At 45.0% G+C, this 11896-nt stretch overlaps 1 protein-coding gene across 3 annotated transcripts in view; it reads right to left on the bottom strand.

Moving 5' to 3' along the window:
- The window catches only part of CAMKK2 (calcium/calmodulin dependent protein kinase kinase 2), a 48265-nt gene that overhangs the window by 4755 nt on the left and 31614 nt on the right, over positions 1-11896 (bottom strand). For 2 of the 3 annotated variants that reach the window (XM_075059891.1, XM_032800683.2), the window contains exons 10-16: positions 9313-9401; positions 8870-9069; positions 8710-8763; positions 7388-7461; positions 6432-6519; positions 5287-5415; positions 2530-2630 (exon numbers count right to left, since the gene is read on the bottom strand). In XM_075059891.1, coding sequence (XP_074915992.1) covers positions 2530-2630; positions 5287-5415; positions 6432-6519; positions 7388-7461; positions 8710-8763; positions 8870-9069; positions 9313-9401 — 735 coding nt within the window. Of the gene's footprint in view, positions 1-665; positions 1633-2529; positions 2631-5286; positions 5416-6431; positions 6520-7387; positions 7462-8709; positions 8764-8869; positions 9070-9312; positions 9402-11896 lie in introns of those variants that run through there. The other variant, XM_032800685.2, reaches the window with a different exon arrangement.

Below are 11896 nucleotides of genomic sequence, written 5' to 3'. Positions count from 1 at the left end.
AGCAGAATCCAATAACATGTTCTTTGTAGTGCAACCTTAAACTGACACAGACTGAATATGCCAGGATTCAGTGGCTTGAAATTAACAATTAATATGATCTCTCTTTATTAAGTCTGTGATGATATCACTAGATTGATCTTCCAGTTTATCCAGATGGAAAATGCCGTATACAGCCTGAATTACAAATGCAACACACCAAAATCACAGGCATTAGCAGTCTTTTGGGTTCATATACAAGGGCTCTGGTTCAAATTAAAATCCATTTTCTGCACCAGGCAGTTAGGTGTTGAATATACACAGAAGTGACCCAGACAGGAGCTTTCTGCTTAAGAGATGTTGTCACTTGAACTCCCATGTAGATGAAGCCCAGTCTAAGCATTAGCAGGCAGGACACCAAGCCCTCATCCATCTGGGAACCAGTGGAGCCAGGCAAAATAGGCTGGTTAGGAAATGGGAACTTCACAGTAAGCATCTACAAGCTCAGCAACGCCCTTAGAAAGCCCCATTTCAGCTCAGGAGCCCATAGACACTTGGGGTGAAATCCCAGCTCCGCTGAAGTCAGTGAGTGTTTTGCTATTGACTTCAGTGCTGGCCCACATATAAGCCCTTGGGATCTTATCATCAGTGGAATGAGTCCATGTGAAAAAAATCTGCTTCAGATGAGGGGGGAAAAGGTGATGGCAAACAAGAAGTCCAACGTTCGTTTTCATTTATTAATTTGTATTTAGTACAAAGCAGATCCCAACACAACGGATCAGTTTATTAAAGTGAAACCTTTATTCTAAAGGTAACTTACTAACGTTTCACAGCTGCAATGCAAACAGAAAGAAAAACAATGCACCTTTAATCGGCCAGATTAGTTTACTGGCAAAATTTAGTTCTGTGTCCTCCATTTTAGCAAGGAAATCCATACAAGCCCATTCCTGTTATCAGAAGAACAATTCACGCATGTCTATCATCCACTGCATGCAGCCAGAAGAGCTTTTGTTATTTGCCAGTTATTTACTAGTAATGCGTGATCCACTCTCTGAGAAAGGATAGTCCTTTAAAGCATTAATGGAGCTATTTTAAATGTAATTTTCCTACAGCTTATGGGCTTCATTGGTTGAAACAATGGCAATCAGTTACTGGGCTCACACACTCTGGTGAATGGACAGCCCTCAATTCTGAAACCTTCATACGATAGCCACTGCTTGTAGCACTAACACTGCTTCCTGGTGTAAATGTGTCCCCAAATTGTGATCCCTCTCCTTATACCTAGATCTCTCTACAGAGTCAATTTTCGGGGGGAAAACACAACCCAAAGAGATAAACACTTCTCTTGAGTTGCATCACACATTATCTGTGAATGTCCCAGAGCTCCAAGGAGTATACATTGCCTACATGAAGGACAGGTAGAAGGCACTGCCGGGTAGATCTGACTGATGTAATATTTCACATTTATCAATTTGTTTTTTCTAGAATTGTGGGGAGTGGGAAAGTGAAGTGAGAACGAGCACAAATCAGGTAAGACGACCACAGTGTCCGAGGCCTTATCCCCACTTCCCCAGTAATGAGCTGAAAGGAACCAACGTGGACTAGAATCCAGCTTGCACTCTCTTAGTTGTGTTGGTTTTCCAGGAGCAGCTTTGACTGTGAATACACACAAGGAGCAGATGAGATGCATAAAAAGGTGGCAGTTTTACAACCACTCTGGCACTTCTCCGATGGGAAGGCCCCATTTCCATTCATATTTCATTTCCTTTTCATATTTCTCCTACTCCTCTTTATTACAAGGCTTTCTGCCTTTATTGGACTCCAGGCCTCACATCATAATGTGCATTTTGCTACTTACAATGGGTCCAATCCTGCCTGGGGGCAAGTGCCACCTGCAAGATGGAGAACGCCCATAGTTCCTATTGGTTTTGACAGCAGTGGAGGAAGCTCAGCACCGTATAGGCTCAGGCTCCAAATTCCTAGACCCTAAAACACTGGCTTGGAGGAGCAGCCTCTGCGCCTCTAATCTACACAAAAGTGGCAGCAGTAAGGACAAATCCTGAGGGACGCTGAACACTTTTCCTGCAACTACAGTTCTGTCTCCTGGGGGAGTTCAGGAGCTCAGAACCTCTGAAAATTTGGTTCTAAATCAGTATTTCCACTCATACATGGGGAGGGAGCCATGTGTCCTGAACTGACTCAGGGTACAGTAGATCTGTAAAACAGAGGCTGAGCATTCTTTAGGGACAAGGTTTTGATTTCATTCAGATTTGGTACAGGATACCATTTGTACAGTATCATAGCACTGTATGGCTGAGTTACAAGTAACTTACAGGAACCACTTCCCGTACCACTGAAATGCAGTCTTCTATGGATATAAATAGAGTTGAGATTAGATTCAATACATACATCCTACCAACTAAAAGCCTGGTTGTAGTACAGTTTTCAAATAAAAATTCTCAGGCTCTGCTGGTGTTCTGCAATGTGACAATTCACTCACTGTAAATCACTCTGGAAGTATCCATTGTGCCTGAGTGAGATGAAGACACTTACGTCAGTAGGTTCCCTGGGGCACACAGTGATCGTTCTTCTCTCCTGCTCCCCTCAAATGGATTCCCAAAAGATCGTTTCCTGATCATCGTTTTAACCAAGATCTGCAGGACAAGATTGATTTCAGTCAGGGACAACCCTTCCCAATAGCAGTGCATTTCCACTCAAGAGTAACAGAAACGTTTAAAGTTTATACTGAACCAACAAAGTTTGTGCTTTAGCAAACTATTAAAAACAAGCCTAGACTCGGCAAAGTTTTCATTTAACAATAACAATGATTGCCAGGTCTACAACAGCTTAGTACAGAAGCTCATTTCTTTATCTGGAACTCCTCAGAGCTACATATGCATACTTCAAACCACAGGAGACTGGATATGAAACCTGAGTGAAGAATGTGACATTTTCTTCTCCAATAATCTTTCCAATTCAAAAGGGAATTTTGATTTGCATGCATCTGTCACTTTCTGTCAGTTTCCAGCTGCTTGGTCTTTAATGGCAAGAACACTCATTAAAAGCACAATTTGCTGGGGCGGGGATGGGAGAGGAGAGAGAGAATGTTTTAATACTTGCCAAAACTGAATTGTGATTGGAAACTCTATAGTTTGTACTGAGCTAACTTTAACTGTGAAGCACAAAAGTTACCAAAACGAGAATTTGAAATTCATGTTACCACTTAGTTTCATAAATTACATGTTATTGCATCAATTCCCTGATTGAATTAAGAATGCAGCTAACCACCATAGTGCAAACTATGAGTATTACAATTGAGTATATAGTTTGAATGTACTGTCAGTGGGTTACAAAGTCACTTAAGTCAGGGAACAGAAACAATACCATGTGATAAATGTAAAAGCCAAGAGTGGGGTGAATCTTAAACCTCAGTGTAACATTTGCAGCTTGACAGGCAGACTAAGAATTATTCCCTGGAGAAATCTGTGAATAATTTTGAGAATTCTGCAACCTGTCAGTGGCCAATTCATGAATAGAAAATAAAGAGAGAGGCAAAACAAGTTGAATAAATCATTAATTTTGCACTCAACTGTGCTAGACACACATTGATGTCAAGTGGGGCTGTGGGTACTCAGCACTTCTGGGGGTAGGGGGGGGAACACAGTGGGGGGGGAAAACTTTTTCAAACATTCTGCTTTGATTGTAAATTCTTCAGGATGGAAATGATCCTTGTATTTGCATCTCGTACAGGGCAACATACAATGTTAGCATTTAAAAACCAACCTGTTTCAGGGACATTAAAGCAGGTGAGCTATTCACAAAAAGACAGAAATAAAAATGCAGGCCTGTTTTTCCCTCTTTTTTTAAATAATGACCTACATTCAAAGACGTGACAGCAGGACAGGAAGGAGGTTGCTGCTAATGAATTCAAGGCGTAGGAAATTTGGGGTTGGGAACACAGAGATTGTCTGATGTGAAGCTGAGTCCCGTGAGGAGCAGATGCAGAGACTATCCTTGCTGGGCCTGATCCTGTCTGGATCAGAGTGCCTCCTGCAAAGCACTGAGCACCCTCAATTCCCACAGAACTCAGGACTGCGCGTGCGCTGTGCTAGGCAGAATTCGGTTCTCTAAAAGGAAAGAGGCCATGGAGCACAGACTGCTGCACTGCCTGCTCAGCAGAACACATGCACACACGGTTGCCAAAAATCATTGTTCTTCCTCCCAGATTTGTTCCCTCTAAGGAAAGTGAGAGTACGGGGCAGTGGCAGGAAGGGGAGGGCAGCACAGCACCTCTTATGACACCTTGTGGCGCACAGTGAAAAAGCAGAAACTAAAACTATGACAATGCCACTGAGCAGCCATGGCTCCAGTGGTGGCCAAAAGAACATCTCGACAGGCCCAGGGATACCTGCTTGAAGGCCTGGTCTCTGTTGAGTGCAGCTCTCCTCTCCATATGGTCCAGAACTTTAAATATGGTTCTGCTGCGGAGCTTGGCTTTGCAATTGCTGGGAGGCAATGTATGAGAACTTTGAAATCTGACAGCGAACCACAAGTTGGCAAGATGGAAAAAACCAATTTGTTCCCCTTTTTCCTCCACAGCATCATGTTATAAACAGCCACATGAAAACCCTAAGGCAAGTTAAGAGACTACAGCATTCAGTATTCTTCTGCTAACTCCCACTACTATACACCGAGATTTCCCTTCAGTGCAGGACACGGGACAGGCGTGACCGAAGTCCCAGAGCTGCCAGGTTAAAAGCAAGCTGGAGTTTAGAAGGTCCAATAGAAATGACAAAATCCCACTAAACAGCAGTTGCAAGATGGCAGCCACAGATGCTCCAATCAGAGGGTTTTTAGAAAGGGGTTAAAAGTGACAGGGGAAGGGGAAGGCTCAGCACTAGGAGATAAGAGACTCAGATCTGCGGAACAGCAGAAGTGTGACAAGAGAGCAACTTCTTAGACAACATCACGTCTTAAGGGACTACTCTGAATGATCTCGACATACCGAGTTTAGCTCCACTCCAGCTTGACGGGAAGGCTACTCCACCAAGCAACTGACTCTGTGATCTCTTTAACAGCTACTTAGAAGGGCAGTGCTGTCCTAGATCTAATTTGGGGAAAGGTTTCTGACACAGAGATGCCACCCCATTGATAGGTGCATTAGAAACAGAGAATACAAGAGTCCTGGCACCTAGTGCTCAACTCTAATCATTCATCAGCACAACTAGGTCTGAGGAGTGATGCTGGGGCAGTAAGAGCAGAGCATTTTCCATGCACCCACTGAGCAAACGGTTGGCCTGTGTTACTCACCACTGTGGCCAGGCTCGGGATGTGTTTGACCGAGTTCTCAACTTCTTCTTCGGTCACCTCGATGAGCGTGCAGTTCTCATCCTCCGTTGGCAGCGGCTCCGCTCCGTTCTTAGTGACCCACGGGTGCAACTTCAATTAATAACACAGCCTGTCAGAAACGATTTCCTCTTTTTGAAAAAATTAGAACAACTCAGACCTGGCAAGCGCACCGCATCTCTCCAGCTACAGTACTCATAGGCCTATGAGTTATTAAGGAGTCAGGGATGCTCTGCCCTTTAACCTAGTTAGCTAGAGGAATGAACAATCCCAAATCATTAGGACTAGCGATGAGCCCAAACCAAAACTCCAAATGCCTGCCCCCTCAGACTTTGGGGAAGTGCAGCTCTAGATCCAAACTCTGTGGACCAGGCCTACAGTCACGTAGGAGGGGAAAGGATAAATAACATGTAGCACATACAAAGCACTTTGCATCCAGGGAGCTGTACATGCCTTACAAAGATGGGGAGTCATCATTACTCTTATTTTACAGATGGAAAAATGGAGGCACAAAGAGGTGAAATGACTTCCCCACGGTCACGCACAGAGACAAGTGACAGAGCTGGGAGTAGAATCCATGGGTCCTGGCTCCTAGCCCCAGACTTTAAACCAACAGACCAAGCAGAAATGGAAGAATATGTTCAGAATAAAGTAAGGAATCTTTTGCCCAGTCTCCAAACACCACAAACCATTGTCCATTTCTCGAGCCCTTTCGGAAGGTTCAGAAATAGCTCATTAACTCCCCCTGGTTCCTGCCTTTCCCCAACCTTATTTGCCATTTTCACAGCTGCTCAACCCTTCTGTGCTCCAGCAGGGAGAGAGGGACAGAAGTCTCCTGGGAAGGCTGTTTTGCAATATTATCCTAGAAGCCAGGAAATACCGGACTCAACGATTTCTTTATGTGGCCTGGTCTTGCAGGCACAAGAGGTCCTGAGATGGAGAAGGCTCAGGAGGGCCTGAAAAGGAGGCATTGGTAGTTGGAGGGAGCAATGAATGATAAACTGACTGCAGACAAGACTGAGTAAAGAAAACCCAACAAAATAAAGACAGCCCAGACAGTAGTGAGGACACAACTCACCAACAAGGCTTCATTTCCAACTGGCAAGTACCTTGATTTCCGGGACTGAAATCCTGGATTCAGGGTTTTTATCCAGCATCCGCATGATCAGATCCTTGAAATCCTCAGCAATGTCTGGCCTTGGGGAATTAAAGTGAGCCACAGGTTAATCTGAGAGAGTTCACAGCCACTTCTCATTGACAGGTTTCATCATATCAGCTCATTTCCAAAGAGGTGTTTGTGAGAAGGGGTAGGTCTGGACATTGCACCTTGGGTTTAAATGCCTGTGCTTCTGCAGATTGCTCAGGCTAGTGCTACAGAATGACCATGCTGTGTGCACACTCACTTCTGCTCCACCGCGGAGCTGAATCCTGAGGTCCATGCTGCTCAGCACTCACTTTGGTAAAGCTCTGAGTGGAGGTGACAGTGTTTGGGAATGGGATTAAATGATGAAGGAGAACCAAGGATTAAGGAGTAGCAGAAAATTTAGGAATCCATAAGATTACTCAGTTCAGTTACTTCTTCATTTAGTCACTGCCTCGGGAAGGAGGGATCCACTCCCACGTAACTGTTCCCAAGGGAGTTTCCATAGGAGAAGCAAATACACACAGAGATGACTTGGAGTCAAATAAAGAACCATGCTCAGAGCGGTCAGGGATGAACAGGGTATATAAAAATAAATAAATAAATAAAAATGGCAAGATTGGACAGAAATCAACCATGTGGATGGAAGAGGTTAATTCCCTTTGGAGACTCCAGAACTTAAATCACAAACATTTTTTCCAACAGCTGTAGATCAACAAATTTTGACCCCACGTCAAGTTTGAAGGGAGTTTTCCAGGGATGAGTGCAGCAGAGAAAGGGAAGTATTGGTGGTCTGGGTTATAGTTTTGTAAAATCTCATTGGATCAGGTCCAGTTCCATTGACTCAGTGCTTTCTGGGATCCTGGGGAAATGGTGTTCACTTTCCAATGTGCAAAAATAATAAAAAGCCGTCTATGTACTCACTGATCTGGGAATTCCAGAGGTTGGGTCTTGATTTTACTATGTAAACTTAGAATCCTCTCATCCATAAAAGGGCACTAGTCACAAACAAACAAAAACAAACAACAGGATTTGTTAAGCAATAAGCCAGTTTGGTGGAATCAGCAGAACATGTCACTTGCCTTGGGAAGAATTTTGCAGTATTCAAAAGGAGAGGGAGAAAGAATTCGGGGGAAAACACAACATATGGCTGATTTTCTCACCATGTTATTTTGTTCAGCTTCATTTAAAAACAACGACGACACCTTTACATAGCGTGGGCTCAAAAAACAGAACAGAACAACAGCTCCTGGCTGAACAATCTGGACAGCCCAATCCTTGAGCATTCTGAAAGCAGTGGAGCCTCTCACGAGCAAGCATTGCTGGATTGACCCCGTGGTTTGGAAGAGAGCCAGACAGGGTCATCCATTCTCCAGCATCATTTATTAAGCCATCTCTCCCTCTACATCCCATTGCAGCAGCTAAGATCTCTGCTGGACAAGCTCTTGCTCGCCCAGGACTGGCACAAAGTTGTTCTCAGCAGAGGCACCCTCCGCTGGTCAAATGGATTTACTGTTTAGTAATTTGCAAGGTATGGGGAAAGCTCACCCATTTACTTGGGCTTTCAACTAATGAATCCATTAGCATCACAGCACGCATGGGTCGTGCAATTTCACGGAGTCACCCAAGCTTGTGGGCACTGATTTTAAGCTGAATGTGAAATGCCCAGATGTTCTGACAATATAAATGATTCAGGGCAGGAATTAATTACTTCATTATCACTAACCATCCTCACACACAGTGAGAAAAACTGCTGCAGTAATGTCCAGAAATCTTAAGAATGAATGATTAGACATTCATAAAAAAAACCCAAAACTTACGGAGCTGTGGGTTGCACAAGATACTCTACAGTAGAGCTCTGCAGCGGAACTGGGATCCTGTGGGTCCTGCAGGACCCGCTGCCATAATAGTGGGAGAAGGATTTTAAAAAGTCCTACACAGGTCTCTACTCTACAGCAATGAAGCCTGCAGATCGGCTACCCAAGGGGCTGGGCCTTAGGAGGAGCAGCAGCTTCCTTGTAAGGCAGGCCTCTGCACACCCTTTGCGCTGGAGGAACGTTGGCCTGGCCCCAGCACAGCAGGCAGTACAGTGATAGGTTATGGGGAAGAAGCCATGACTGATCAGATTTTTGGGGCAGGGAGGGCGGAGAGGAGGGTATATAAATGTCACCCTATGAAACACCACACAGAGCCTTGTGTAGAGACATGCTGACTCACTGACCAGACTAAAACAAGAAACTCGTTACCTGTCCAAACACAAAACAGAAGAGTGTGATTCCCATGGCCCATACATCCAAAGCCTTGGAAGAAAGGAGAATACAGTATTATAGCTAGTTCTTGCACATGGAGCCTGAAAAGTGTGCATATGTTAAAGAGACAGTTATAAAAACCCTCACTATAAAATACCTTGCCAGAAAAGATTCTTCTTGTTTCTGAGAGGGTTTCCGGTGCCATGAATGCAGGGGTGCCCACAGTGTTGGTCAGGAGGGCATCAGTTCCTTTGAACTCATTACTCACTCCAAAGTCAGCGATTTTGATGTGACCATCTTCCCCAACTAGAAGGTTGGAAGGTTTAATATCCCGGTGGATTATCTTTTGATAGTGCACTGTGTGTTAAAGAAACAGCAGGACATTTAATGGCAGTGCATGCCTGTAACACAACTAGCAGAGCAAATGACCAAACACACAAGGACTGCAAAACTCAATTAACAAGAATGTCAAAACTATGGGCCAGATCCTGAGTTGGTGTCCGTCAGTGCAGCTTTGCTGAATTACTGAATTACACCAGCTGTGAATCAATCTGCCCCCAGGTTGTTAAGAACACCAGTGGTTTCTGTTTAGAAGCTTACAGTATTCGATGCCTTTGATCAGATCCTGAAAGTAGAACCGAGCCTGATCTTCAGTGAGAGGTTTAATGGCAGGGACTTCCATCACAGGCCTGGAAAGGCAACAAAGCAGGGCTAATGAGGAAGAGGGGCACAGTTTAGAACCCACAAGATGGCAGAGGCTTCTTTTTCTGACTGATGTTTAAGAGAACAGGTAGCAAAGCTCTGACCCAGCAAGAGATAATGGATTCTTTAGCTCATGAACCTGGCTATCCTGCAACTCTCCTTCCTGTCTTCAGCAAATGCTGCGGATTAACTCACTATAGTAAACCAGAATGTTGGCATATTAGGCCCTGTCTACACTATAAAAATAATCATGTTGCACTGTTGTGGCTCAGCACATTGACACATGGTTTTTAGTTATCTACGGGTATGTTTACATTGCAATGGAACACCTGTGGCTGGCCCATGTCTGATGACTTGGGCTCGTGCTACAGGGCTGTTTAACTGCAGCATTGATGTTTGAGTTTGTGCCGGGCTTGGGGACACCCCACTGGCCAGCTCCAGGTGTTTAACTGCAGTGTAGACACATCCTATGTCACCAGAACAAGCTGGGGAACTCAATTTTAATATGGTAGATACAGTGGCTCCTTTACACAAACTCTGCCTAGGAAAGGCAGTGCCAGACATTCAGCCACTCCTGCTGCTCCAGGGGAGAGATTTTATGTCCCTGATCTTTGGCTGCATTAGGGCCCCTTTGCCACATGACACTGTTGCAAAGCAGCCCTAAAGCTGCTGGAGCCAGCCACAATCTCAGCCGAGCGGGCTCCTCAGCTGATGCAGAACTGGAAAATGGCTCCTACACTAGCCCTCCTCTTGGTGGGTGGCTTAGGGGACATAGCTGGGGCTTCCCTAAAACCCAGCAATTCCCAGCTACTATAACTGCCCCTGAGCTTGACAGCTTGCCTAAGTTACAGCAGCCCCCAGATTACTCCAAATTACCCTGGGGGTGTGTGTGGAGGGGTCAGTTCAGAACACAATGGCCTAGGACGAGGACCAGGGAAGTAGAAAAGTGCCTTAAAGTCACCTTTGCAGCCTTGTGAGTTATGCTGCGCATTCTTTGGCTGTAGCCAAAGATGGAGGCCTACACCTTACCTATCCCTCTACATAACAGGTTCCATGATTTCCTCTCTTGCATGGGCACCTGGATGGATGTCACCCCAGAATATCCCCCTGGCTGTGATACACACAAGAGCCCGAGCAGCAGGGTTCAGCTGCCTTCAGTGACATCACGTTCATGCACAAATGCTAACTTGGCAGTGGCAGCGCCTCCCTTCATTATTAGATGGGCAAATCCTGAAGGACTTAATCAACTCTGAGTCAGGCAAAACTCTTACTGAAGTCGGTGGGAGCATTGCTTGAACGAGGGTGGAGTGAAGAAATTAGGGTCGGGTCCATTACAATCCGGGTCCTAACATAGATAGCATGGTACGTGCAGATAGCACTGGATAAATTATTGGATTTTGGCTTTATAGATCCAGTTTCCCTGTCCCAAAGAGCTTGCAGTCTAGAGGCATTGTCTAAGGCAAACATTATAGGAAGGCAGAATGCACAAAGGATGGGAAGCAGCCATTACAGTAGAAATGCTTCCTGGACTAAGTGGTATTTTAGAAGCAGCCTGAGAGTGGAGATCTATACAATTCAAAGACTGAGAGAACTAAAAGCCATTTCAGTGCAAGATGTCTCCTACAGACACGAAAGCGCTCAGCTGCCCTCTCTTAGGTCTGATTCTCATTGAGGTTTGGGTTTGCAGGAGGAGAAGTTTCCAAGGATTTCCAGTATGGTTTCCTCCTGTCACCCAATCGTGTTTCAAGTGTCTTCAAACCCTCTTCCTCAGCACAAGTTGGGAAAGCGGCACTAGCGGGCTCCACTCCAATCTCCCCCTACACAGTCACATAGCACAAAAAATGAAGTGGTGTACCATGGCTCTCTCCCATAAATAGCGGTGTCCATCTCGACCCCAGAATCAGGTTTATGTCACTATAAAAAGCCAAAGTGGGACATGGGAAGGGATTAACTGAGTCACATTAGAAAGAAACAGGGAACAGAACTTGGAACAGCACCTTGGCAGCTGTTTGGCTTGCACATCTGAACCGTACATAGTTCTTCCATGGGTCACAATGGCTGGCTGTACTGGTCCATCTATTCGTCCTTTCAGAACTGTATCCTTTCTATATGAGGGACAGATGAAATTTTCTTCAACCCCAGGAATGTCGGTCTCCTCTTTTTATTCACTATTTCCCTCAAACTAAGAGATTTAGGGAAAGATCTCAACCTCTATTACACCAATACCAATCTGCAGTTACTCCCTTAAAGTCTATGGCATTGCTTTGGATTTACTGGGACTGAGAACAGAATCTGACCCTTAATGTGGCCAGTGCAAGAAAAATCTCCCTTCTCCACTACAGTCTTAGTTCCCCGGTATTGCACCCCCCTCCTGTGGTATCTCAGAGAAATGCCGAAGCACAGGATCTGGTGCCACGCCCCCGTCTATTTAGGAACCATCGAGGTTTCTAGTGTCCCAGGGCTAACTGCAAAGCTCAGATTA

The sequence above is a fragment of the Chelonoidis abingdonii genome, chromosome 22 (genome assembly GCF_003597395.2).
Source record: "Chelonoidis abingdonii isolate Lonesome George chromosome 22, CheloAbing_2.0, whole genome shotgun sequence".
Lineage (NCBI taxonomy): Eukaryota > Metazoa > Chordata > Testudines > Testudinidae > Chelonoidis > Chelonoidis abingdonii.
Note: the sequence above shows the minus strand (reverse complement) of the source record. Positions and strands in the feature narration are given on the sequence as shown.